A 23,891-nucleotide genomic window follows, 5' to 3' on the forward strand; every position below is an offset into this window, starting at 1 on the left:
TGACATCCTGACGTCATGAAAGGCGCAATATAAATGCAACTTTTTATTATCAACAGGTGGAACAATGTCATCTGTTTACAAAGGTAAAATTAAAAAGCTGAACAATTGCAAACTTCAGTGGTTTACCTTTTTAAATGAAGTATTTACATCTTCATGCGACCGCTCCTTAACCTCAGTCCTGGCTCTGTAAAAAAATAGTTGTATTAGTTCATCCTGCACACATAATGCACACATTATGTAGCGCCTTTCACGAATTAAAACGTGCAAATGCACCTCACAGGAGCATTAGCATCTCCTATAAAGCTTTGGGGAGAGAGGGCTCTGCATCTCTCCCCTTCCTTAAAAAAACTGCAGACACTGGAAACCTGAAACCAGAACAGGTGATACACCTGAAAATAGATGCAAACCACAAGCCTTAACCTCCCTTTTCCACTAATAATAACAACCCCAGTATAGATTTCCCTTCCTGTCTGGGGCGCGTGTATTTCACTCTTTGCCCCACAATGTTGCTGCCGAACGCCCCTCAATGACGTCACAATGGAGAGTACGACCTCTGACCTGTGCCGTCGCGACGCATGGGAATGTGATTGGCTAAAACTTTAAAACCCCCTCCCCTGATTGGTGAAATTCGCGCCGGCAAATTTGAATGTTGCAGTGGATGCGGAGTGGGGCAGAGTGAATAAACTTGGAGAAACATCAGCTGCTGCCTGACTAATAAACAGTAAACTTACACGAGTCTGTGTGGAGGGAAAAAGGGGACAAGGACGCAGCCTGTGGACTGAAGTAGGGAAGCAAATCTACAGACAAAGATTCTCATTAACCCGTTGATTGAATCACAGAATCAGAACAACACAGAAACGTGAAACTGATTACATCTACAGTTGAATAGTGATACCCAGTAACTGAAATCGGTTGCGGGGCCGAGCCATATTCTGTGATTGACCCAGATAATCAAGTAAGTAATGCAAAGGATTTGGTGTAATGCAAGAATGTTACAGATAATTCTGTGTGTGGGTAAACTAGAAATAGAAGTGAAGCTAATCTAGAAACACCAAGTAACTTTCTGATGGTAAGATTTGCAGTTATGCTGCATTTCTAGAGGGATAGAATTGAAAAGTAGAGAGGTTATGCTAAACCTGTATTGAACCTTGGTTGGACCACACTTAGAGTACTGTGTGCAGTTCTGGTCGCCAGATTATTGAAAGGATATAGAAGAACTGGAGAGGCTGCAGAGAAGATTTACAAGGACAATACAAGACATGGGTATACATATCTGGAAGGGATTGACAGGCAGGCAGGTGGGGGTGGGGGGTGGTCTCCTTTTTTTCTCTTGAAAAAAGGTGAAGGGCTGACCTAACAGAAGTTTTCAAAATAATGAAAGGTTTTGATAAAGTGCGTTTGGAGAGAATGTTTCCTCTTGTAGGAAAGAGCATAAATAGAGGCCATCAATATAAGCTAGTCACCAATAAATCCAATAGGGAATTCAGAAGAAAATTCTTTACCCAAAGAGTGGTGAGAATGTGGAACATGGGAGTGGTTGAAGTGAATAGTACAGATGCATTTAAGGGGAAGCTATACAAGCATATGAGAGAGAAGGGAATAGAGGGTTATGATAGTTTTAGATGAGGAAAGATGGGAGGAAACTCGAGTGGAGCATAAATGCTGGCTGGTTGGGCCAAATGGCCTGTTTCTGTGCCATATACCCTTTGTAATTTACTGGTCTGAGACTGCTATCTGTTTGTCCATTGCAATTGGATACACCAGAGTTATACTGTTTCTTTTGCTTGTCCCAACACCATTGTCTTTTGCTTGCACCATTATCCCTTTTGTCATTCTTCCTTCCAAACTATCACAGCCCTTCCGTTTTCTTCTTTCCTACCCACCCACCTCCTGCCTCTGTACTTGTTTAAAACCTGTTACGTCTCTAACCTTTTCCAGTTCTGAAGAAAAGTCAATGACTTGGCGCAGTGGTTAGCACTGCAGCCGCACAGCTCCAGCGACCTGGGTTCGGTTCTGGGTACTGCCTGTGCGGAGTTTGCAATTTCTCCCTGTGACCACATGGGTTTCCTCCAGGTGCTCTGGTTTCCTCCCACATGCCAAAGACTTGCGGGTTGATAGGTAAATTGGCCATTGTAAATTGCTCCTAGTGTAGGTAGGTGGTATGATAATTGAGGGAAGGTGGGGATGTGAGAGGGAAATGGGATTAATGTAGGATTAGTATAAATGGGTGGTTGATGGTCAGCACGGACTTGTTGGGCCAAACGGCCTGTTTCGGTGTTGTATCTCTCTATGACTTGAAACACTAACTTGATTGCCTGTCCTGCTATTTCTAACATTTTCTGTTTTTATTCAAGAGTTACACTGTTATTCAGCTCTATTATATTTTAATGAAGAAAAAGTCAGTTCTGGGTCTCTGCATGTGCAAATAACATAGATGTGATGCAGATACATATAATTATTTATGGGAACATGTGCACATCATGAATTTTGAAATTGCTTAAATGAGCAGTGAATTCCATTTTAGAGCAAACACCTGGGGCAGAATTTTCAGGCCTTGCTGAGGTCGGGAACAGAGATGCCAGACATTTTAGGGGAGGTGGGTTCGGAGGCCAGCAGAGCTGTCCATCCCCATGTTGAAGTGCTCTTTGTTTAATATTCGTTCATGGGATGTGGGTGTCGCTAGCTAGGCCAGCATTTATTGCCCATCTCTAATTACCCTTGAGAAGGTGGCCTTATTGAATTGCCGGGAACCTGCTTCCATGCCAATAATGGGGAAGCCCAAGTCAAAATCCCAAAAAGTGACTGTTGCCCCCGGGGGCAGTTTCGGGACCCAGAAACTCATGTTTCCTGCCCCCAAAGTGAAAATTCAGCCCCTGGTCTTTGAGGGAAACAAACTACGTAAATTATTTCTTACAGAAGCAGAAAATGGTGCAAATGCACAAGCGGCCAGTCAGCAATAGTGTTGAGAACAGACAAGTTTGAATTTTGGGTGCTAATCTTCAGAACAAGGGCCTTCAAATGAAGGGTTTGCACTCAAAATGTAAACTTGTCTGTTTGTCTTAATGGAATTCTGAATTTGTACTATTTTTGAAGTTCCTTTACAGCTATTTTTATTCTGTGAAACTCTTGAGTGTCAATGAAACTTCATTGCATTTCACTGCTACTGTATTGACTACAATGAGTGTGGATAGAGTGGAAGTTTAGGGACTGAGAGGCATAGTCAAATATTCTCTTTTAACCTTCAGTATTGGTTTTGAAGAGCGATCACAAGGATTAGTGGAGCGCTCCATACATATCAAAATCAGTGCCTTCCATCTATCTCTATGCTCAATTATGTTTGTGCTTATTGTTTTCTTGTAGCATGCCAGGTGTCCAGAAACCAGCCTGGTAATCATAAGAAAAAGAATATAGATCTACCTGTTGTTGAGTGCTGATGAAGCTCTGGGCTGAATGCAACATTTTTCCCTGATTGGTGTAACTTTGCTATTTACTCCATTACATGAAACTTGGTCAGAAGTATTCAACCTGTCAACACCTGATATAATAGTACGGCCAGAATTTTACGTTGGGCAGGAGGCCCTGAAAAGTCGATGGTGAGCCCACCTCTGCTGGGCCTGGGGAGCCATGCCACGATTTTTCACTCCCCAGGCCCTTAACTGATCTTGGGCAGGGCTTCCACCTTCTTGAGGCAGGAAGTCCCACCTAATGGAGCTGCCAGTCGATCAGCAGGCCAGCAGCTCTTATTCCCAACGGCGCCACTGGGAGCGGACTGCTGGGACTACACCCAACCATTGGAAGTAAAAGGAAGGACAGCCCCCGGAACTCTGCTATGTGTCCCCGGCGAGGCCCCAAAAAGTCAGCCAGGCCCCGGCGAGGCAAGGGGGATCGGTTGGTGGGGATGGAGTGTTGTGCGTCAGGGGTGATTTGGACTCCGTGGGGCACAGAGTGCCTGATCAGGAGGGGCCCCCACCCCCCTCATCCTGCAAGCAGGCTGCCAGGTTCTACCAGGTGGGGTTCTTGGGGCCTTTGCCGTCTGGCCGCTGAGGGTAAAATACCCGTGGCAGTGGGAGGAGGACCCCAAGTGGTAATTACTTGGCCACTTAAGGGACTTGATTGGCTTGGGGTGGGCGGACAATTTCTTGCTGCTGTCACCCCTCGTAAAATTGCGGGGAGGGGGCGGGAGGGATTCAGGAATGGCCGCCAGCACCCCCGCATCTCTTTTTTCTCCCCCCCCCCCCCCACCACCCTCTCAATTTTATGCCTCACCCTGTCACCAGCCTGATCGTTGGGAGGCTGTAAAATTCCGGCCTTTAAGTCATAACTAGTAGTTTTATTTCAAATTGCAATGACAACATTTGTTTTCACTTGCAGGAGTAGAATGTTCTCTGCCTCTACAGGTGCTGAGGTCCAATGCAGTGTTACAATTGAATACCTCAACCAGGCTGGCCAGGCCACCAAGCGCAAAGGTATTCGCAATGCCACCATCACCCTTGGGCGTAATGAATTCCGTGACATTCTTCTCCAAGTACATGATGGGAAGCTGTCGCAAAACTTTGTCTTACGGGAAATCCAACTTTTTACGCGGTTTATTCGGGACGGGAAAAGTTCCATCAAACTGATTCCTGATAATATTCAGATCCTGGTTTCGAACTGTCCACCAGATAAACTGAAAGTACTCTTTAAAACACTTTCCATCAAATACGCAGCAGATAAGAAGATCAGGCAACCGGTCAGTGACCGCACACGGCTGCTCTCCACACTCCCTCGGACATTTGATACAATCAGTCCTGTGCAGGTACAGGACGTGAAAAGAGCTAACGAGCTTCAATCGCAGGGAGCTGTGCAGACGCCAATTTCAACCAAAGGGTTGAAGAATCAAATTGGTCACACTGGCCCAAGCAGGCAGATCAAACGACTACGCACTATCTCATCAGAAAACTGCCTGGTATGTAATCTTTTCCCAAGCTGGTTTATTTAATGTTGGTTTCAGTACTAGGTGACATACCAGAATGCCAATAGGAAGACAGAAAGGTGGTTGATTTGGAGGATGATGTGGTATGGTACCTTTGGTATACCAGTGTTTTGGACCACTTATGCCTATATGTTTCCCCATGCCAGAAGGACTGTCAAGAAAAGCATCAAGCAGGAAAGAGATGCTTCTTTCACTGACAAATGGAGAAAATTGTAGGGTAGTCACCTCCTCCTGGGGATCGTGAATAGGGAACCATTGACAAAGGTCTGCAAGTGGTTTGTCTTCCTACCTTCTCAGCTAAGGGGCTGCATGGAGATGGGGGCAACAGCTTTAAAAAATTTTACTGTGGTATTTATTAAATAATTGGGTCAAAATGGAAAGACGTCTTACCAGCCCTTAAACAGCAACAAAAATAAGAAAATTCCATACTAGAGGCTACAAAATTTTGTTTTTGATCTAGTGTGCAACTGGTGAACATTCCTATTCCATCCATTTACCTTTAGGTCCTGGGTTTGACTTCAGCTCAGAATAGGGTGCTCATCTCTTTATTAGCTGTGAGAGTCTAGCATGAATTGAGTTTGCACTGGTCCCAGTTTCTACTGCGCATGAATTCACCATGATATCTGCCCATTATTTGACACTAAAACCCATGTATGTGTGATACTTATTGTGAATATTGCAGGTTAAAAAACCTTTGCCCTTATGGCACATTTTTACAGACATTCCTCTTGGGGAAACTGGCTGACCACTGTTAAAGTTGAGAAACTGAACAACAGGGAGGCTGGCAGTCTCATTATCTTATTTAAAGTACCAAAGCATCTCCTTGGAGTGGGTTGGTCACCTGCCCAACTTCCTGCCTCCGTTAAAGCTGGAAGTGGGTGGGTTTGGGCTGGGATTCTGATGTTTCAAACTTTAACCTCCCACCTAACCCAGACCCTCCTGTTTTTTCTGGTAAAACACCACCCTAAGTTTTTACAGTAGATGGTCAAGCAGTAAAGTGAGGGGAGTGGTGGGGGGGTTTAGAAAAAAAAAGTAAAGCTTTTTGGTGTTTGTGTATTGTCCTGATGCAGGTTACAGCGCTGAAACCTGCCAAAAAACCCACCTTGTCAATGCCAGTAGGAAGGAAGCTCACGAAGGAACAGTCACATGTCCTGGGCATGATCCTGAAAGGAAAGAATATCTTCTTCACTGGAAGTGCTGGTAATTCTATAACTATTGTTAAGCTTAAAGAGGAAGATTGTGGAGACATTTCCTCTAGAAAAATATAATGGTCTGTGGCTCAAATTATAAATTATTTAGCGTAAGGTGGTTCAAAGTATTATAGAACAGCAAATCAGAATGATTGTTTGAATCTGTGATGAGTCCACGTAAGCGACAGATGGAGGTTTCACTTCTTATAAAGCAGGCCAGATTATCCTGGAAATGACAGAAATCCAGCATAGCCTAGTCTTGCCATCTTCTGACGAGATCAGCCAGAGGTACGATTCCTGAGGAAATTCGGAACCCTTCTATTCCCTCTTTTATTCTCACTACTTACCCCTGCATTTTTACACCAGGCCAGAGTAGCTTTACTCTTTATTAGTTTTGTCAAATGATGCCTGTGTGGAATGGGAAGCTTGGTGGATTAGCATGTTGTTATTCCACCTCCCGTGATCTGGAATCCAGGCCAAAGTTAACCTCTCCCTGCTAGCTCTGAGAAATGTAAGCCAAATGTACCTGTATGTAAATCGGTGTTTTGTAATTATATGATCACAATGCAAAATTTTCCATGAGGAAGCATTACCTGGTGCTAAATTGATAAGTGCTGCTCAGAGAAGGGGAAGGCTAGTATCAGAAATGTCATACAGGGTCATTTTCTGAGATTTGATCTAATGCACGTTGTTATCACAGAGGTGATAGAGCTGCACCTTGTTTCAAAGCTGTGATGTTGGCTATGAGGTAAAAGCTGTAAGATGTCCTATTATTGACACTGATTCTTCCCACCATATGTGTACAAATTTGTACTTTGCTAACCAGTCACTTTATTTTTTTAAACTTTAATTCAAGGGACTGGGAAATCTTTCTTGCTGAAAAGGATAGTCGGAGCATTGCCACCAAAGAGTACCTATACCACAGCTAGTACTGGAGTGGCTGCCTGTCACATTGGAGGAACAACCCTCCATTCATTTGCAGGTCAGTTGTGTGCCACGGTATCGTTCTCCATAGTAAACTGGTACAAGACTGGGAATGAGAAGGAGGTTATTCGGTGAACTGCAGCCACAGGACTGCCAAGAGGGTCCAAATCAAACTGCACTTCACAAAAAAAGCTCATAGTGGAGTTGGAAACTTATCCATGCCTCATGGCCTCTCAACAAGTTAATGTTCACTAATCCCATAAACCGGATGATAAATTGGTTTTGGACTCAAACATTTAATTTGTGTTTTCAACTGACCATGTGCTACATAAAGAATTCTCTTGAACTGTAGAGGTTTCGAGCACTGAAGGAGGCTAGTCACCCCATCATGCTTGTGCTAAAACATTCCAAAACATATTCCCATTGCCTTCTATTTTCCTATGGCTCAAATGCTTATCCAGTTTTCCCTTAAAAGAAAGCCTGTTTAGTCTCCTCGGAGTGATTAGCAACTCCAAATAAAATTGAAAAGTGAAGTGTGATATTTTTCCATGGTACACATAATATAATGAAAATTCTTGGATATCAGCTATTACTGTCCACATTGTTAACCAGCCCAGTGCATTCCATAGATGGTTAGACACAGCATATCAAGCCCATTTGAGAAGAACAAAGGGTTACAGAGGAAAGGAAGGTGTACACCCTATTGATTTTTTTTTTTACTGTTTTAGATAGCGGCTAATCAAGAAAAACTGGATCAAATAAATGTGCCAGCAAATGGTACAAATTCACACTGCTCAGCCTGCCTCTATTTGTTCATACATGTGTCTTGCCCCTCACAAAGTTATATAAATTACAGTGTTATTAGACCAATTTATCAGTGACACCTTTTAAGTAGTTCACTGCACAGATTATCTGGCTCTGTTAGTCCAGTTTTTAAATATATTCATTTTTAGGTAATGTTTCAAGCTGTTCCTTTTTAGGAGGATGGGCCCTTTAAGGAACAAGTTGAGAAAATTATTAATCTTTTTAATTAAAATAACACTAGCAGAAATGCCTCCAAATTATAGCTAATGATGAAGTTCTATCAGTCTGTCAAAGGAGCAGACGTATGCCCGAGGTCAAAAAGGGGAGAATTCTTTGAGCTAACACCTCAATCTAACACCTTTACACCTTCTCTCTTCTTTTACACCTTCTCCTTTTGTTATCTCTTGCTCCACCCCCGCTTTACTTGCTTATAACCTTTTACATTTCCAATAGTTGCTAGTTCTGAAGAAGGGTCACTGACCTGAAATGTTAACTCTGCTTCTCTTTCCACAGATGCTGCCAGACCTGCTGAGTATTTCCAGCATTTCTTGTTTTTATTTCAGATTTCCAGCATCCAGAGTATTTTGCTTTTACCTCGATCTAACAGGTGCAGTCAAAGGGAATTTCCTCGTTGTCAAATTTCAATGCCAGTCATCGACCTGGAACATTAAATGTATCTTTTTGTATAGATGCTGCCTGATCTGCTGAGTATTTTCAGCATTTTCTGTTTTTATACTCCATCTTGACCTATATTGTCTAAAAAGGTATAATTGGATGCTGGAAATGATTAAAACATTGTCATGAACGAGGGAGACAGTCTTAAGAGTTGAGATTGAGGTAGTGAAAGGACTGAAGTGAATATTTCTGTCCCTAAAATGTGTTACAAATATTGGATTTATTTTTTTCATTAGGAATCGGTTCAGGAAAAGCTCCCTTGCAACAGTGTGTAGAGCTGGCTCAGAGATCTGGGATTCTAAGACACTGGCAAAGCTGCAAACACCTCATCATAGATGAAATCTCCATGGTAGAAGGAGAATTCTTTGACAAACTTGAAGCTGTGGCCCGGTAAGTCATTTGGTAGGAGGAACAGATGTGCAGAATTATTCTTAAATGGTAACGGGATTAGAAAGTGTAGATGTACAAAGGGACCTGGGTGTCCTTGTCAATAAGTCACTGAAAGCTAACATGCAGGTGCAGCAAGCAATTAGAAAGGCTAATGGTATGTTCGCCTTTATCGCAAGAGGATATGAGTACAGGAGTAGTGAAGTCTTGCTTCAATAGTATAGGACCTTGGTTAGACTGTACCTGGAGTACTGTGTGCAGTTTTGGTCCCCCTACCTTGGGAAGGATAATATTGCCATAAAGGGACTGCAACGAAGGTTCACCAGACTTGTTCCCAGGATGGCGGGATATCCTATGAAAAGTGATTGGGGAAACTGGGCCTGTATTCTCTAGAGTTTCAAAGAATGAGAGGTGATCTCATTGAAAACTGCAACATTCTTAAAGGGATAGACATGGTAGATGCAGGTAAGATGTTTCCCCTGGTTGGGGAGACTAGAACCAGGGGACACAATTTCAAATTAAGGGGGAAACCACTTTGGACAGAGATGAGGAGAAATTTCTTTACTCAGAGTTGTGAATCTTTGGAATTCTCTACCCCAGAGGGCTGCGGAAGCTCAGTCATTGAGTATGTTTAAAGCAGAGATTGACAGATTTCTAAATACAAATGACATAAGGGGATATGGGGATAATGTGGGAAAAAGGCATTGAACTGGATGATCAGCCATGATCATATTGAATGGTGGGGTAGGCTTGAAGGGCTGAGTGGCCTACTCCTGCTCCTATGAGCTGCAAAACCACTATAGTACAGTTTCTTCTCTTTCCATCTCTTTAAACATCCCTGACCTTTTAATAGGACCGTGTATTGTAATGTTATCACTGCTGCACCCTGTCAGTGGCTGAGAGGGTATGTTGTCCACAGTTGACCATTAGAAGGTGTGTGAGACATCCCCAGAGTAACTGGCTGTCAAATGTGGCCACCTTTCTTCTAAGGAAACATCCAGTCTGTGCAAAGTGCTTTCACACAATAGCACAAGAGATCTATTTTGTAAGCCCATTGGACCTTGGCTACTAATGTTCCACATTGTACGATATGCTGTTTTTCTGGTATTCGTCACTGCATGGAACTTATTAAATGTACAATTTGCTTGGCTTCCAAGTACTATTCCATAAATGACGCTTTTCTGATGATCCCTGTCCTCCTGAACCTGCTAATGCTGCAGTGGTTTCTGAAAGTATAACACTGTTGACAAACTGAAAATCCTTGCTGTTTCTCAGCTTGCTTTCTGTTCATGTTACATGATTGTGGTGATATTTAGCTGGCGAGTATCATGAAATGGACTCATTTGGTAACATCATCTAAAGACATGGGGGTTAGCCTCCTCATGTCCACTAACAATACCCAAATCTTCCTCACCATCACCTCTCTCAATCCCTTCATTGCCTCTGTACTGTCAGACTGCTTATCTTGGATGAGTCCCAATTGGGAAGATTGAAGCCGCCATCATCTTCTGTCCCTGCCACAATCTCCATACCCTCAGCACTGATTCAATCCTCCTCCCTGGCTGTAACAGGTTGATTCAGATTGTTCATAACCTGAGCATTCTATTCAACCTTGAGCTGAGCTTTTTATCCCATATACTCTACATCACAAAGGCCACCTATTTCCACCTCTTCAATATCCGCTGCTTCCATCCTTACCTCAACCCATCTGTTGTTGAAAGTCCAATCCATGCCTTTTGTCACCTCCAGTCTTGACTATTCAATTGCTCTTCTGGTTGATCTCACATCCTGCATACTCTAAACATCAGTTTATCCAAACGTCTGCTGCCCATATCGTGTCCTGCACCAAGACCACCTCACCATTACATTTGTCCTTGGGATATACATTGGCTCTCAGTCATTCAACACTTACAATTTAAAATTTTCATCCATTCATGACCTTTTCCCCACCCTATCTCCATTATTGCCAACCCTACCAGTCCCCTCAGAACTTTCCATTCCTCTGACTCTGGCCTCTTGTGAACCCCTTCCTCCCTTCGCTTTACCATTGGTGGTTGTGCCTTCAATCACCTAGGCTGCATGCTCTGAAATTCCCTCACTCTGCTTCTCCACATTCCTCCTCTCCTGTTAATACCCTCCTTAACTTTTTCTTTCTCATCAAGCTATTTCTGACCCTGTCCTATTATTTCTTTCTTTGGCTTGGTGTCAATTTATTTCTGTGCAGGGTCATGGGTCATTTTTCTATGTTAAAGGCGCTATATAAATGGAATTTGTTAATGTAGTAAACATAAATGGATGTAATGATAATGGGTTTTATAGAGTAACAGTACTGAGGTTTTCAGTGGGTACTCTTTGTCATATAGCTGATTATTGGCTTGTGTTTTAATCTGCTTAAGGCACCCCGTTCCAGATGAAACTTGCTGGACCCTGCAGTTTACTTGTGGATAACAATGCAGAACATGGCATATGTATCGTGATCTTGACTTAAGAAACATTGGCAACCACTTTGACCCGTTTTTTTATAGCTACTTAATTACAACATGACTGAATGAGGCTCAGAAAATCCCAAGTCTTAGTATAATATAACTTCCTTAAATTGATGTAAAAAATGAACAACCTATTCATGAAATGTTTATGGATGTCTCTCCTATTTCTTTGTAGTCACTGATCGCTGAGCATCTTGAGCTGATTCAGTGGTCCATTTTACTATTGCAGGATTGTTCGGAAATGCAATGAGCCATTTGGTGGAATCCAGCTGATAGTTTGTGGAGATTTTCTACAGCTTCCTCCTGTGACTCAAAACAAGGAAAAATACAAATTTTGTTTCCAGGTAATGAGTTGACTAATCTAAACGTTTTTTTTGAAAATTCAGGTTTTACAAAAAAAAAAGTTCCACCACCTTGTTTCCCAAGTAGTGCTTTGCGTGTACCTGCTCCTGATTCAAAATGAATGAAGATGCAAGAACTGTGATTGAGTTAACTTGCACAACCCGTGCCCACAGACAATAATTATAAGTTGTCAACATGTAATGCAAAGCCATCTGTATTTTCATTGTAAAAATCAGTCTTTAAAAATTGCAGATGTTATTTTTGAGTATGGCAAAGTGTTAAAATGGTCAGCAATTCAGAATCAACTGTCAATGTGATGTCAGCTACTCCTTTTAAGCACTGATGTTTTGAGGATTTTTGTTGCGAGTTGGCTGTGTTCAAAAAATTTCAGTAGCCATGCACTGGGTCTTTGGAAGGGAGAAGTAAAAACGGCCACCTTGAACAAGGTTTAGAGTATAGATGGGTGTTGTCTGATCTGACTAGATTTGGGAACTCTTTTTATTACGATCTTGAATGATATTGAATCAGATCGTATTGCCGTTCACATACTCGGTTATTTAGAGCTGCAAATTATAAACTATTCCATTGTGCTCCGTTATATTAAGAGAACAGATAGTGGAAAATGAAGAGAATTGATGGACTGCAGAGGATACACCATAATGGAAAGGAGAAGTGCAACAAGGAGGAAAACAAACATGGAGAATACCTAATTGTGCACCCTGTTGTACATTATTTATTTCATAAGTGGGAAAGAGTTTACAGGAGATACTCTGTCCCATTTATTGGATTTGAAGAGCCTCTGTTCAATTGCTCAGTAAAGTGAATGCACTTTGCACTTTATTTAAGGCTAAGAGTTGGCAGAAGTGTATCCACGTGAACATGGAACTAACAGATGTGCGAAGACAAACGGATAAAAAATTCATTGCAATGTTGCAGGCTATTCGGCTTGGGAGGCAAGTATTATATAGTATTTACAGCACCAAGTATCTTGCAAAAAAAAAAAAGCCTCCATTTTCAGTGATGCATTTTGTGACTCTGGTTATTGCAGTGTGTGTGTGAGATTGAATTTTTCATTTAAAATGGATGAAGCTTGCTATATTTGACAAAAGGAAAATCTGTCCAAAGCACAACAAATATAGCCACTGAAGCAGGCCATATAAATGAATTTAAGAGGCAATTGGATGTGTTTCTGGACAGATTGAGAGAAGGAAGAGATTGAGGGATATATAGTAAGTGCAATTGATCTTCAAAAATGGATGTATTTTTGGGCCTAATGGCTTTCTCCCTAAAGTTCTTTTATGTTCTTACTAAAGGTTTTCCAAGTGCCCAATAAAAGTTTACAATGGTTTGAATACTTATTATTTTGTTAGTGATAGCATCACTGAGCTTGGCCAAAAAAGATCTATCCCCTTCTCCCATCCCATCTGTTGAAAACATCAGGCCATGATATATTTTCTGTAATTTTCACTTGGGGAGTAGTGTAGTGGGAGAAATTAGATGAGCCAGTGAGTTACAGTCCCTCTATAATGAGAAGTAGTTGTTTCAACCTTGGGTCGGAGGGTAACACTTTCTCCTCTGAGTGGATTCAAGACCCATTCCAGAGACTTGAGCACATAATCTAGACTAATATTCCAGTGTAGTACTGCATTGTCTTAAGGGGCATCTTTCAGATAAGACATAAAATCAAGGCCTCATCTGCCCTTTCAAGTTGATGCAAAAAATTCCTTGGCACTATTCAAAGAAGAGCAGTGGAGTTTTCTCTGGTGTGCTGGCCAATATTTAATCCTCGCTAAAATATCTCCAAATTGTTATCACCATTATTGTCATTATCTTAACCTGTTTGTGGGACCTTGCTGTGCAATGTATTGAAAAGGATATTAAACATGAGGAAGTAATACTGGAGCAAAGTGCATCTAAAGTTTGTTATGGAGGGGAAAAAAAACACTGGTGTGGACTTGATGAGCTAAATGGCCAGTATCTGTGCTGCAGCAATCTATGGTTTGACGATTAGTTTTAGTTGCCTCATGTAGCCCCTATGATCTTCACCATTTCTTTTTTTGTTTTGTAACTCTGGATCAACGATCCCTCTAATTTTTTTTTTTGTTTAAGTGTGTGGGTAATTTATTTAAGTGCGTTGCTCCCTTAAATATCTTTTGTGCAGCCGCGCAAGCGGGGGTAATTTAAATGGGCCAACTTGTGTGCGGCCTACATGGGAACTTTTGAGTTGCTGCGCAGCCTAGAGGGAACATTACTCGCGACCTATTAGTATTTAATAAACTGGGCATCTGACTGAAATATCACTGGCACACCACTGCACCTGCACCCCCAACACCCACTGCACCCCCACCGGCCAGGGCATTTTGTGCTCAGAGTGCACTACACATTTTAGATAGGAAGGGGTGATGGGTGGAACACTGGTCAGATCCATCCAGCTGCTGACAACGACCCATGTTGTTGGCTGCTCTGGAAACTGTATCAATGGTGGTGGTCTGACTATTCTGTAGATGTATACTGGAAATTACTTATGGCTGTTCTGAAAGGCACATCTCTCTTGAAATCAGATGCCCAGAAGAAGTTGCGGTCCAGTTGATCAACACAGCCAACCAGAAGATAGATCAAGATGGAATCCTAGCAACGCGGCTTTGCACGCACAAAGATGATGTGGAACTGACCAACAAGCAAAGGCTCCAGCAGTTAACAGGTAATGGGTGAAGGTCCTGTGTAGAGTTCTGTGACTGATCCAGTGAGAGTCCATCTTGTGCTGTTGACAGATTGATTGATTCAGCATTTGCTTTATTGTAAACTGTAAGGCTGGGACTTTATCCAGGCGATGGGGGGTCTTGACAGCTAGAAAAAGTGACACCCAGAACCCTGCTTTGCCTCTTCTATGTTGGCCCACCGAATCAAATGCCACTTCGGCACTTTAGTGGACTGTGGCAGGCCTTCCACGGGATCGAGTATCCTGGTGACGGAGGTCCTACCTTCAGAGCTGCTGGCCAATCAGAGGCCGGCAGCTCTTTAACTGAGCAGTGCCACCTCAGAGGCAGTGGCTGCTGCCAGTGGAGCACCTACCTGAGGCCCAGGAGAGGTGTTGGACCCAGGCCACAGGTAGGTCAGGGAGTGAGGGGTCTTGCCGGGTAGGGGTCGCAGGGGAAGGGTATGTGGGGGGGTGGCAGCAATGACGGAGGAGTGGCTCTCAGCGCCCGCGACCCCTTTCCCAATGTTGGGCCACTCTTTCGGGCACTGTGTCTATTAACAAAGGACACCCCGCCCCACCCCCCACCCCCGAGCCGGTATGCAGCCCACAGGGTTTCTCCTGTCATGCTTCCTGTGCAGCGACTGGGCTGCCCACCGCACGGGTAATTGCGGCGGTGGGATGAGGCCCTTAATTGGGCATTAATTGCCCAGTTAAGAGCCTCAACTGGCACCAGGATGGGAAGGTCATTCCAGGGCAGGAAGGCCTTTGACTTAATTTTGGCGGAGGCGGGAAGGTGGCGGGGCTCCCCCCCCCCCCCCCGACACTACCATCCCACCCCATTATATGCTCTCCCCACCTCCAAATCTGCCATGGGGGAAGAGTGTAAAATTCCCCCCTAAGTGTTCCTATTTCCAACCAGATTAGCTGACCCATCAGGTTTGAGACAGTCAGTATTATTTGTAATTCGACAGCAGCTGTTTAGTATTACAAAGGATATACTTTGAGGATTTCATTGGACAATAATCATTATACAATAATGGGCCAGTTTGTATTTACTGAGTTACGCTGAATTATTCAATGAGCCACTGTTGGTCGTGATATGTTTTCACTTTACACTTGGGTTTATATATATTTCTTTTAATTGAATAGTTTTACATTTGTGTTCAGGGAACTCCATGCAGTGAGGATAAGAGAATTGCTTGGATGTTCTGATGTAGCTGTTGCTCTGTGGGTGAGCAGTTGTCACGACAATGCAGAGACTGAACTGCTCAGTATGACGACTGACTGTTAGTTGGTTTGTAAGATTGTTTGTTCCTGTGGTCAGATTTTAAAAATCTGATCCAGCAGGTAATACTTGCTTTATGTCTTCAAAATCTTACTCCTGAGGTTATGGTGATCCCCTGCTGGACTTCAGCTACTTTCAATGTGCAGCTTTCCATTTTGTTTTCCTTCACCCAAGTGAGGAATCTCAATGCTAGGAAGTAGAACATTTTCACTGTCAGTAACAAGCAGCCCCACCCAGTTCTGGTGAAACACCAGTTAAATGCAAGTAAAGCTTGTTTCATCTGTCTTGACCTCTGTCTCAAGAGCACCCCACTTCTTTAACATGACCTCTTCCCAAAGAGATTACCAATTTAGTATGGAACAGTATCCACTTGCAGAGGTCCCTCCTTCCCTCACATCTGCAGATTGAGCTCTGTGGCAATGGCTGATGTGGGGGGAAAAAAATTCCACAAGATAACAACGGATAACTTGCCTAACCTTTGTAGGCATCGAGGACTCTCGCCTCAGTGGTGTCAGCTTTTCAAAGACGGTAAAGTGAAAGCACGTGAATGCCACACATCACGTATAAGATTGCAAACGCCTGGTAGGATCGTGGCAAATTAGATACAAATTCAGGCAAAACAGTACGTAACAGATTTAAATTATGATCTTGTTGCGGCAGAGGTGCCGCCATGGAACTTAGCAGCCTCCAAGAAAATCAGAAACTGACATTACAGCATCGGGCTCTGTGGTAGACACTGCCAATTCTCCGGCTCCCCCGCCAAAAAAAAACCTTCTAACAAAGCATAAAATCCAGTCCTAGCTGTGTGTGGGAATTGCCACTATATAGGCATGTGTCATAAAACTCAGTGCTCTCACTTCTTAGCACTCAACACAAGTCACAATGAGCTACTCTTTGAGATGAATGTAATACCTTAAGTTAAGTCAACTTAATGTAGACGTATAACCCTTGTACTGCAGAGGAGGAGCTAGGGTGACTGAGTTGACTGTAGTCCCTGTGAAGTGCTCACCTCATTTTTATTTTCTTTTTCTAGGGGAGCTGCACACGTATGAGGCTGTCGACAGTGATCCCATGTTCGTACAAATATTAAATACACAATGTCCAGTAGGTCAGACACTGCAACTGAAGAAAGGGGCACAGGTTAGTATTTAATATTAAAGGCTAGTGTTTCTGCACTAGATCCAGTTAGCTCTGATATTCTTCTTATCCCTTTATTATTATTTCCCTCTTGACTCCCCTGCCCCCATCCCCTTTATGTTGGGTACCTGTTGGTTTCTTCTCCCATTAGACCCTAAGATTGATGTTTTAAACTGGTTTGATGTCCTGGTTCAAAACAATGCTAGACTATGCTGCCCAATGATAGCTAGAGTAAAATTCTGGATACCAGTGTTGGAACAGAGACCCTGTATGCTGAGGCTATAACTGAGGGATATTTCACATATAGGAACACCTCTAACCTAACTGTTCTCCATCTTCAACTGGTTTTCTCTGTTCTGTAGGTGATGCTGACTAAAAACCTGGACGTAGAGCGGGGAATGGTAAATGGTGCTCGAGGAGTTGTCATTGGCTTTGAACCTGGAAACAAACGTAGGTGCTTGTGTGTATAGAACTATAGAAATTTACAGCTTGGAAGGAGGCCATTCGGCCCATCGTGTCCGTACCAGTTGACTAGTAACCATCCAGCTTAATCCTGCTTTTCAGCTGTTGGTCAATAGCCTTGTCGATTTACAACACTTCAAGTGCACACCCAAGTGCTTTTCAAATGTTTTGAGGGTTTTCTGCCTCTACCACCCTTTCAGGCAGTGCGTTCCAGATCCCCACCTAAACCTCTGACCCCTTACCCTAAATCTGTGCCCTCTTTACCAAGAGTTCTAGGGCCTTCCTATCCGCTCTATCTGGACCCTCCATAATTTCATTAACTTCAATTAGGATTCCCCTCAGCCTCCTCTGATCCAACGAAAACAACCCTCACCTATCCAATCTTCTGTACCCTCTCGAGTGTGTTACGACTGCTCAGGACAAAGCCCCCAATCAAAATATGTGATTCTGATCGCGGTGGCAGCAACGCACTGTCAGTTCAGTCCTGTTGCTCCACAGGTCACATCGTATTTCTTTAAGATTTCCAAATAGAAAAAAATCAGCCAAATTGAACAATCTAGTAACCCCCGAATGAAGTGAACCAAACCAGGTATCTTCAGATATCAACAAGTTAACTCTTTTTTTTTTATTTAAAAAAAAAGCTAAAATCTTAAACACTTAAGATAAACCATTATTACAAGACCTTATAATTTCTTCTTTAAAAATCTAACTCCCGCATTCACATACGTAAACTCAAACTAACAGTAGTTTGGTTTTTAATTAGCTGACTGAAAAATAAAGTCTTTTCAAATTACATTCCTGCCAAATGGAGTCCAATACAACACAGTCAAAGTTCACTTGCAGTCTTCCAAGGTCTGATGAAACAGAAGGTTCTTGCAAAGATAGGAATTCAGCAGTTGTAGCATAAACTGTCCCTTCAGTGATAAACACAGCAATACTGCTAATTTGTTAAGAAAGAAATGTTTTTCTTATTTTCTTATGGAATTAATTCGGTTTGAAGCTTTGCAGGATTTTGAGAGAAACAACACAGCTATTCCTCCTTCAGTTTAAATTGTCTCAGAGAGCTCTCCTTCCCTCAATTGCTGGAACAGTTTCTCAACTGACTGCTGCTCAGCTAATTTTTTAAAAGTCAAAATTGCAACATTGAATCTCTATCTCTGTCTGTCTGTGTGTGTGTGTGTGTCTCTCTCTCTCTGTCTCTACACTTCTAAGTATCCTACAATTTATTGTGTATTCCCTTCCCTAAATGCATTACTCTCCGGATTTAACTCAATTTGCTATCTATGGTCTATAGCTATCATCTTCATTATCAACCACAAAGCCAATTTTTGTATCGTCTGCAAACTTCTTAATCATACCCCCTACATTCAAGTCCAAATCATTGATAATTACCCCAAAAAGCAAGGGACATAGTATTGATCCATGCAGAACCACACTTCTAGTCACAAAAACACCCATCGACCATTACCCTTTGCTTCCTGCCTCTGAGCCAATTTTGGATCCAACTTGCCACTTTGCCTTGGATCCCATGGACTTTTACTTTTGTGATCAGTTTGCCATTTGGCCCTTATCAAAATCCTTGCTAAAATCCACTTAGACTATATCAAATGCACTCATCTCATCGACCCTCCTTGTTACCTCCTCAAAAAATTAAACCATGTTAATCAGACACTACCTTCCCTTAACAAATCCGTGCAGACTGTCTTTGATTTAATCCATGCCTTTCTAAATGAAGATTTATCCTGTCCCTCAGAATTTTTTCCCATAATTTTCCACTACCAAGACTAGGCTGAGTTGGCCTATAATTACATGGTCTATCTCTTTCACCCTTTTTAAATAATGGTGCAATATTAGCTGTCCTCCAGTCCTCTGGCACTGCCTGTAGCAAGAGAGGATTGAAAAATGATGGTCAGAGCCTCCACTATTTCTTCTCTTGCCTCCCTTAATAGCCTAGGATACATTTCATCTGGGCCTAGGGATTTATCTACTTTCAAAGATTTGAAAACCCCTTAATACTTCCTCTGTCACTATTTTAATTTCATCTAAAATTTCACACTCCTCCTTGATTGCAATGTCTGTATTATCCTCCCTCTCTCTTTTATGAAAACAGACACAAAGGGAGGAATTTTATCCTCTTTTTCCGCAGTGGCTTTGGAGGCAGAGAGAGTATAAAATCGGGTGGGATGGTGATAGTGGGTTCAAATTTTTCAAATCTTTGCTCTCAGCTCATCAGCCTTATTCCCTAGATGCTTGCATTCAAGTATATACCATTTAGCACTGCCAATCTCCCTTGTCTATTTTCTAGCTTTGGAATGCACATTACATGCCATGTGGGAAATATTGGACTCTTCTCATGGCCTGGACGACCACATGTGCAGGAAGTTTTGCCAGTTACAGTAGTTTGAGCTCTGGGTTTTGGAGCTTGAGCAGTAGCTGGAGTCACTATGGAGCATCCGAAGTGGACTGTAGAAAATACTATGATATACCACACCTAGACTTTCAAAAAGCCTTTGAGTTCTGTAAGAAAATTGCTACTTAACCTTAAACCTAAACAATAATATTGGAGAATGGATGAAGAATTGGTTGGGTAAAAAGCAGTGGATACTAATTAGGTGTATCAGTATTGGGGAAGTGCTGAGTGATACCCCAGGTGTCGGTGGTGGGACTTCAACAGCTTCTAATTTGCATTAGCAACTTGCATTTAGAAGGTCAATGCAACTTTGTTTAATTAGGAATGGTACAAAACTACATGGGAATTAGGGTGGGAGAGGCAATTGAATCTGAAGATGCAGCCGGGGACTTGCAGAATGTGTCAAAATATGACAATGTGAAACTTATATTACAGACAAAGACAATGTTGCATATAAGAGGAAAGAAATTATATCATTCGTAGAATCATAGAATAGTACAACACAGAAGTAAGCCATTTGGCCCAATGAGTATGCGCCGGCTCTTTCCCCATTTCCCTGCAATATTTTTCTCTTTCAAGTATTTATCCAATTCCCTTTCAAAAGCTACTATTTAATCTGCTTCCATCCCCTTTCAGCGAGTGCATTCCAAATCCTAACCACTTGTTGCATTAAAAAAGCTTTTTCTCATGACTCCTTTGATTCTTTTACTAATCAATGACCTTAAATCTGTGCCCTCTGGTTATTGACCTTCCGGCCGTTGGAAACTGTTTCTTTTTAGTCCATGAGTCATGTCAAAATAGCTAAAGGTCACATTGCAGAGACCTGGAGTATTATATACAATGCTTCTCTGTGCTTAGCATGCCCAATTGTCTTGTTGCAACAATCAACAAAACAAATAGAATGCTGAAGTATATAGCTAAAATGTTAATATATATATGACCGGAAGTTACACTTAAATTGTACAGTGCTCTGGTAGAATCATCCTTGTGTATGGTGCCCAGTTCTATTCACTGACATACAAGGGAGGAGCCTGCAGGAGAAAGGTCCCTTGTTTTGGGATTGAGCGATGAGGAAAGTAACTTGATCTTTTCATCCATAAAATAACATGATGGAGAAGGGGATGTATCGAGGTATATAAAATAACCTTGTAGAAAAAGCAGATCTGGGACATTGTTACATTAAACTGATAATAGGCACAGTGGAAGGCAAATTTAGGACTTGTGTCGGGTAGAACTTCATAAGGAGTCATTACATAAGGGATTGATCAGGGAGAGTGGTGAAGGAGAAAACACTGGAACCATGGAAGGTATAGCTGGATGCTGTGATGTGGGAGCAGGAAGAGAGTAAAAGGGGACCTTTTTTCTGGATAGATGATCTAAATCGGCCAAATGTTCTTCCTCGTCCATATTGTGTTTCCAGGGACTCTTTTTTTGCACACTTGCTTATGTTTGGCAGCTGGGAATGAGAAGAAGAATAATGTGTGATCCAGGGAAATCTAAGGATCAGGGAAGGAAGGAGAATAACATTTGGTACTGAATGAGAAGTTTGAGAGTTCTTTTGTGAGATATTAAGGAGGTAATTTTAACCCCTCCAAAAATGGTTGGGCTGGGTGAGAAGTTAAAATTTGAAAAATTTCAAATACAACACCAACTCATTTCAAACCCATCTACTTCTTGTCCCACCTCCATTAAAACGGGGAGAGGGCAATCAATCCGCTCTCGGGGACAGGTCGAATGATAGAAGCTGTTAAGGAGGTTGCGTGCCTCCACCTTTTACATGCTTTTCATGTTTAAGCCATTTTGAATGGGTTTCCTGGAAAACCCCAGCAGGTTAAAGGGGGCCAGAAGGACCAGATCCATGAGGTAAGTGCAGTGACAGCACTGCCTGTCGGTCAGGAAGAGTAGGAATGTTTCCCCTGCCCCCTGGCCCAACAATGTTACCTGCTTCAATTCCATGGTCGCTGACCATGATCCAAGACCACCCCCAACCACAGTCTCCCTCCCTCCCTCTGGCTGGCAGGCTGCACCCAGGGAGCAATCAGGCTGGCTGTTGGGCGGAAAACCTGCAGGTAATATTTAAAAGACTTCCTACAATTAATATCTGCAAGACATCTGGGAAACCCATACTTCCGGATTTCTAGTCCAGAACTCCCATTCACTCATTCGTTCCCTCCCCATAAATATAGGGGTCAAAATGTATCTCCATACACTTCTGGTTTTGACTGTTGGGTCTCTGTATATATCATGAGGCATCTACAGAATGGTTATATGTTACACACATCTATCTCTAACTGAATATATAAACTATTGAGATTTTTTTCTTCATAGCGCTGCCCCGGGTGCGATTCTTATGTGGTGTAACGGAGACAATCAAGCCAGAACGTTGGATGGTTAAAGCTTTAGGTGGGACCTACTTGACAAGGCACCAGCTGCCTCTGAAGTTGGCCTGGGCCATCTCCATTCACAAGAGTCAGGTATGCAGTCTCCTATTAAAGTGCACCTTGTGTAAGATGTTGTGTTTTCATGGCAAAAGGATTATATTCTTCATAAAGATGCATTTTGGGAATTTTGAAAGAATACAGTTATATATCACCTCTCTGAAATCTCATCAAGCAATTCATAATTAATTGCTTTAAATTGGAGGTGTGCTATGTCGACGAATGCAACAGCATTTTGTGCAAAGGTGGTGTTGGCCTGTACTCTGGAATCAATCCTTGCTCTTCTTTGAATTCTGCCAACAGCATCACCAGAATAGCCAGACTAATTTAACGCTTCATATGAAGGACAGCACCCCTGACAGTGCAGCATTCCCTCAACAGTTTACTGAAGTATCAGCATAGATTGTATAGTCCAATCTGGACTGGGCTTTGAACCTATAACCTTTTAACTCTAGGGCAAGAGTGCTGCAAACGGAAACATTTGATATGCTGGAAAATCTTTTCAATCTAAAACAACTCTGATGTGTAAATTTGAACATTCAGATAACTTTTTTTTTTACCTTAAATACTGATGGATCATACCTTTTGTTTATGTTAAGCAGAGTATGAAATTGAAGATGTTGCTATCAAATGCACACAAACCCTTGGTATTTGGACAATCGACCTGCATGTTTGGCTGTGAAACTTCCTTTAAGTGGAAGTCTAGGAGGTCTATTCGTTCAAAGAATTTTTTTTTAAATTTAAAGGAACATTGGATTTTCACACTGAAGTGAGACCTGATTTTTCAGGTTTCCTTCCTCTAAACAGCTCTGGCAGCATCATGAACTATGAGGTGCTGCGTGCAATCTGTTAATGGCCCATTTCATTTTAACTGGGGTTGCAATTTCGGAACACATTGGGAGCTGATCCGGAGTTGTCTGACCTCATGGGCAACACAACACCCCAGTCATAAGCCAGTTCTTCAAATCTCCCTGTTTATTTTGTTTTGTTGCTGAAGTCCTCCTTCAGTTCTCCAAAGGTTAACGTAACATTTTTTTCCCCCTCACACTGCACAAGGAACAGAACAAGCATTTCATGGACTGACAGTAGCTGATGTTTTCAGTCTGCAGCTTCAAAGCCCCTCCACCAAGCCTCTGGGCACAGATGCAGATTCTTGTAGCTGGAACTCTTCAACTTTGCCAGTAAAGCTTGTGATTGGCATACAAAGATGAATTAATAGATGGCTTAGGGTTCTGTGAGCTTTTGTTGGAGAGGCAGTCAGTTACTGGAACAGATTACATTTGATAGACATTCTAGGTATTGCAGTTCTCTTGTCATATTTCCACTACCCAGAGGGAATTGTCTGTGTTGGGAATTGGCAAATGGAGAGAAATCAATTTCACAGGTGTTGCTTTAGTTTGTTTCCTATAAGTATAGACAAACAGATATAATTCATAGTAGAGATTTAAAATAAAAGAAAACTTGGAAATCTGAAATAAATGCTGCAAAAATGATGTGGGTAGATCTTGACTTTGTGCATTAGTGTGAAACAGCTCATGGGGAATCAGCAGCCTGTTGTACATGACTTCCGATTTTTAATTGTTTTTCATTTGTGGGAATACTGCTTGGGCCTTTGTGTGTACACCTTTAGAAATATATAGATCTATATAAATAATATGTATCACTGGAGTAAATACTTTGT

General features: G+C 42.2%; 1 protein-coding gene across 1 annotated transcript in view; it reads left to right on the plus strand.

Moving 5' to 3' along the window:
• Window positions 1-672: 672 nt before the first annotated feature.
• The window catches only part of pif1 (PIF1 5'-to-3' DNA helicase homolog (S. cerevisiae)), a 33,972-nt gene continuing 10,753 nt past the window's right edge, over window positions 673-23,891 (plus strand). Inside the window, exons 1-11 of the mRNA XM_068036370.1 lie at window positions 673-955; window positions 4,372-4,945; window positions 6,043-6,172; window positions 7,019-7,144; window positions 8,802-8,955; window positions 11,668-11,782; window positions 12,627-12,733; window positions 14,342-14,481; window positions 16,797-16,903; window positions 17,263-17,350; window positions 22,101-22,246. Coding sequence (XP_067892471.1) covers window positions 4,379-4,945; window positions 6,043-6,172; window positions 7,019-7,144; window positions 8,802-8,955; window positions 11,668-11,782; window positions 12,627-12,733; window positions 14,342-14,481; window positions 16,797-16,903; window positions 17,263-17,350; window positions 22,101-22,246 — 1,680 coding nt within the window. The 5' untranslated portion in view covers window positions 673-955; window positions 4,372-4,378. The remainder of the gene's footprint in view (window positions 956-4,371; window positions 4,946-6,042; window positions 6,173-7,018; window positions 7,145-8,801; window positions 8,956-11,667; window positions 11,783-12,626; window positions 12,734-14,341; window positions 14,482-16,796; window positions 16,904-17,262; window positions 17,351-22,100; window positions 22,247-23,891) is intronic.

The sequence above is a fragment of the Heterodontus francisci genome, chromosome 8 (genome assembly GCF_036365525.1).
Source record: "Heterodontus francisci isolate sHetFra1 chromosome 8, sHetFra1.hap1, whole genome shotgun sequence".
Lineage (NCBI taxonomy): Eukaryota > Metazoa > Chordata > Chondrichthyes > Heterodontiformes > Heterodontidae > Heterodontus > Heterodontus francisci.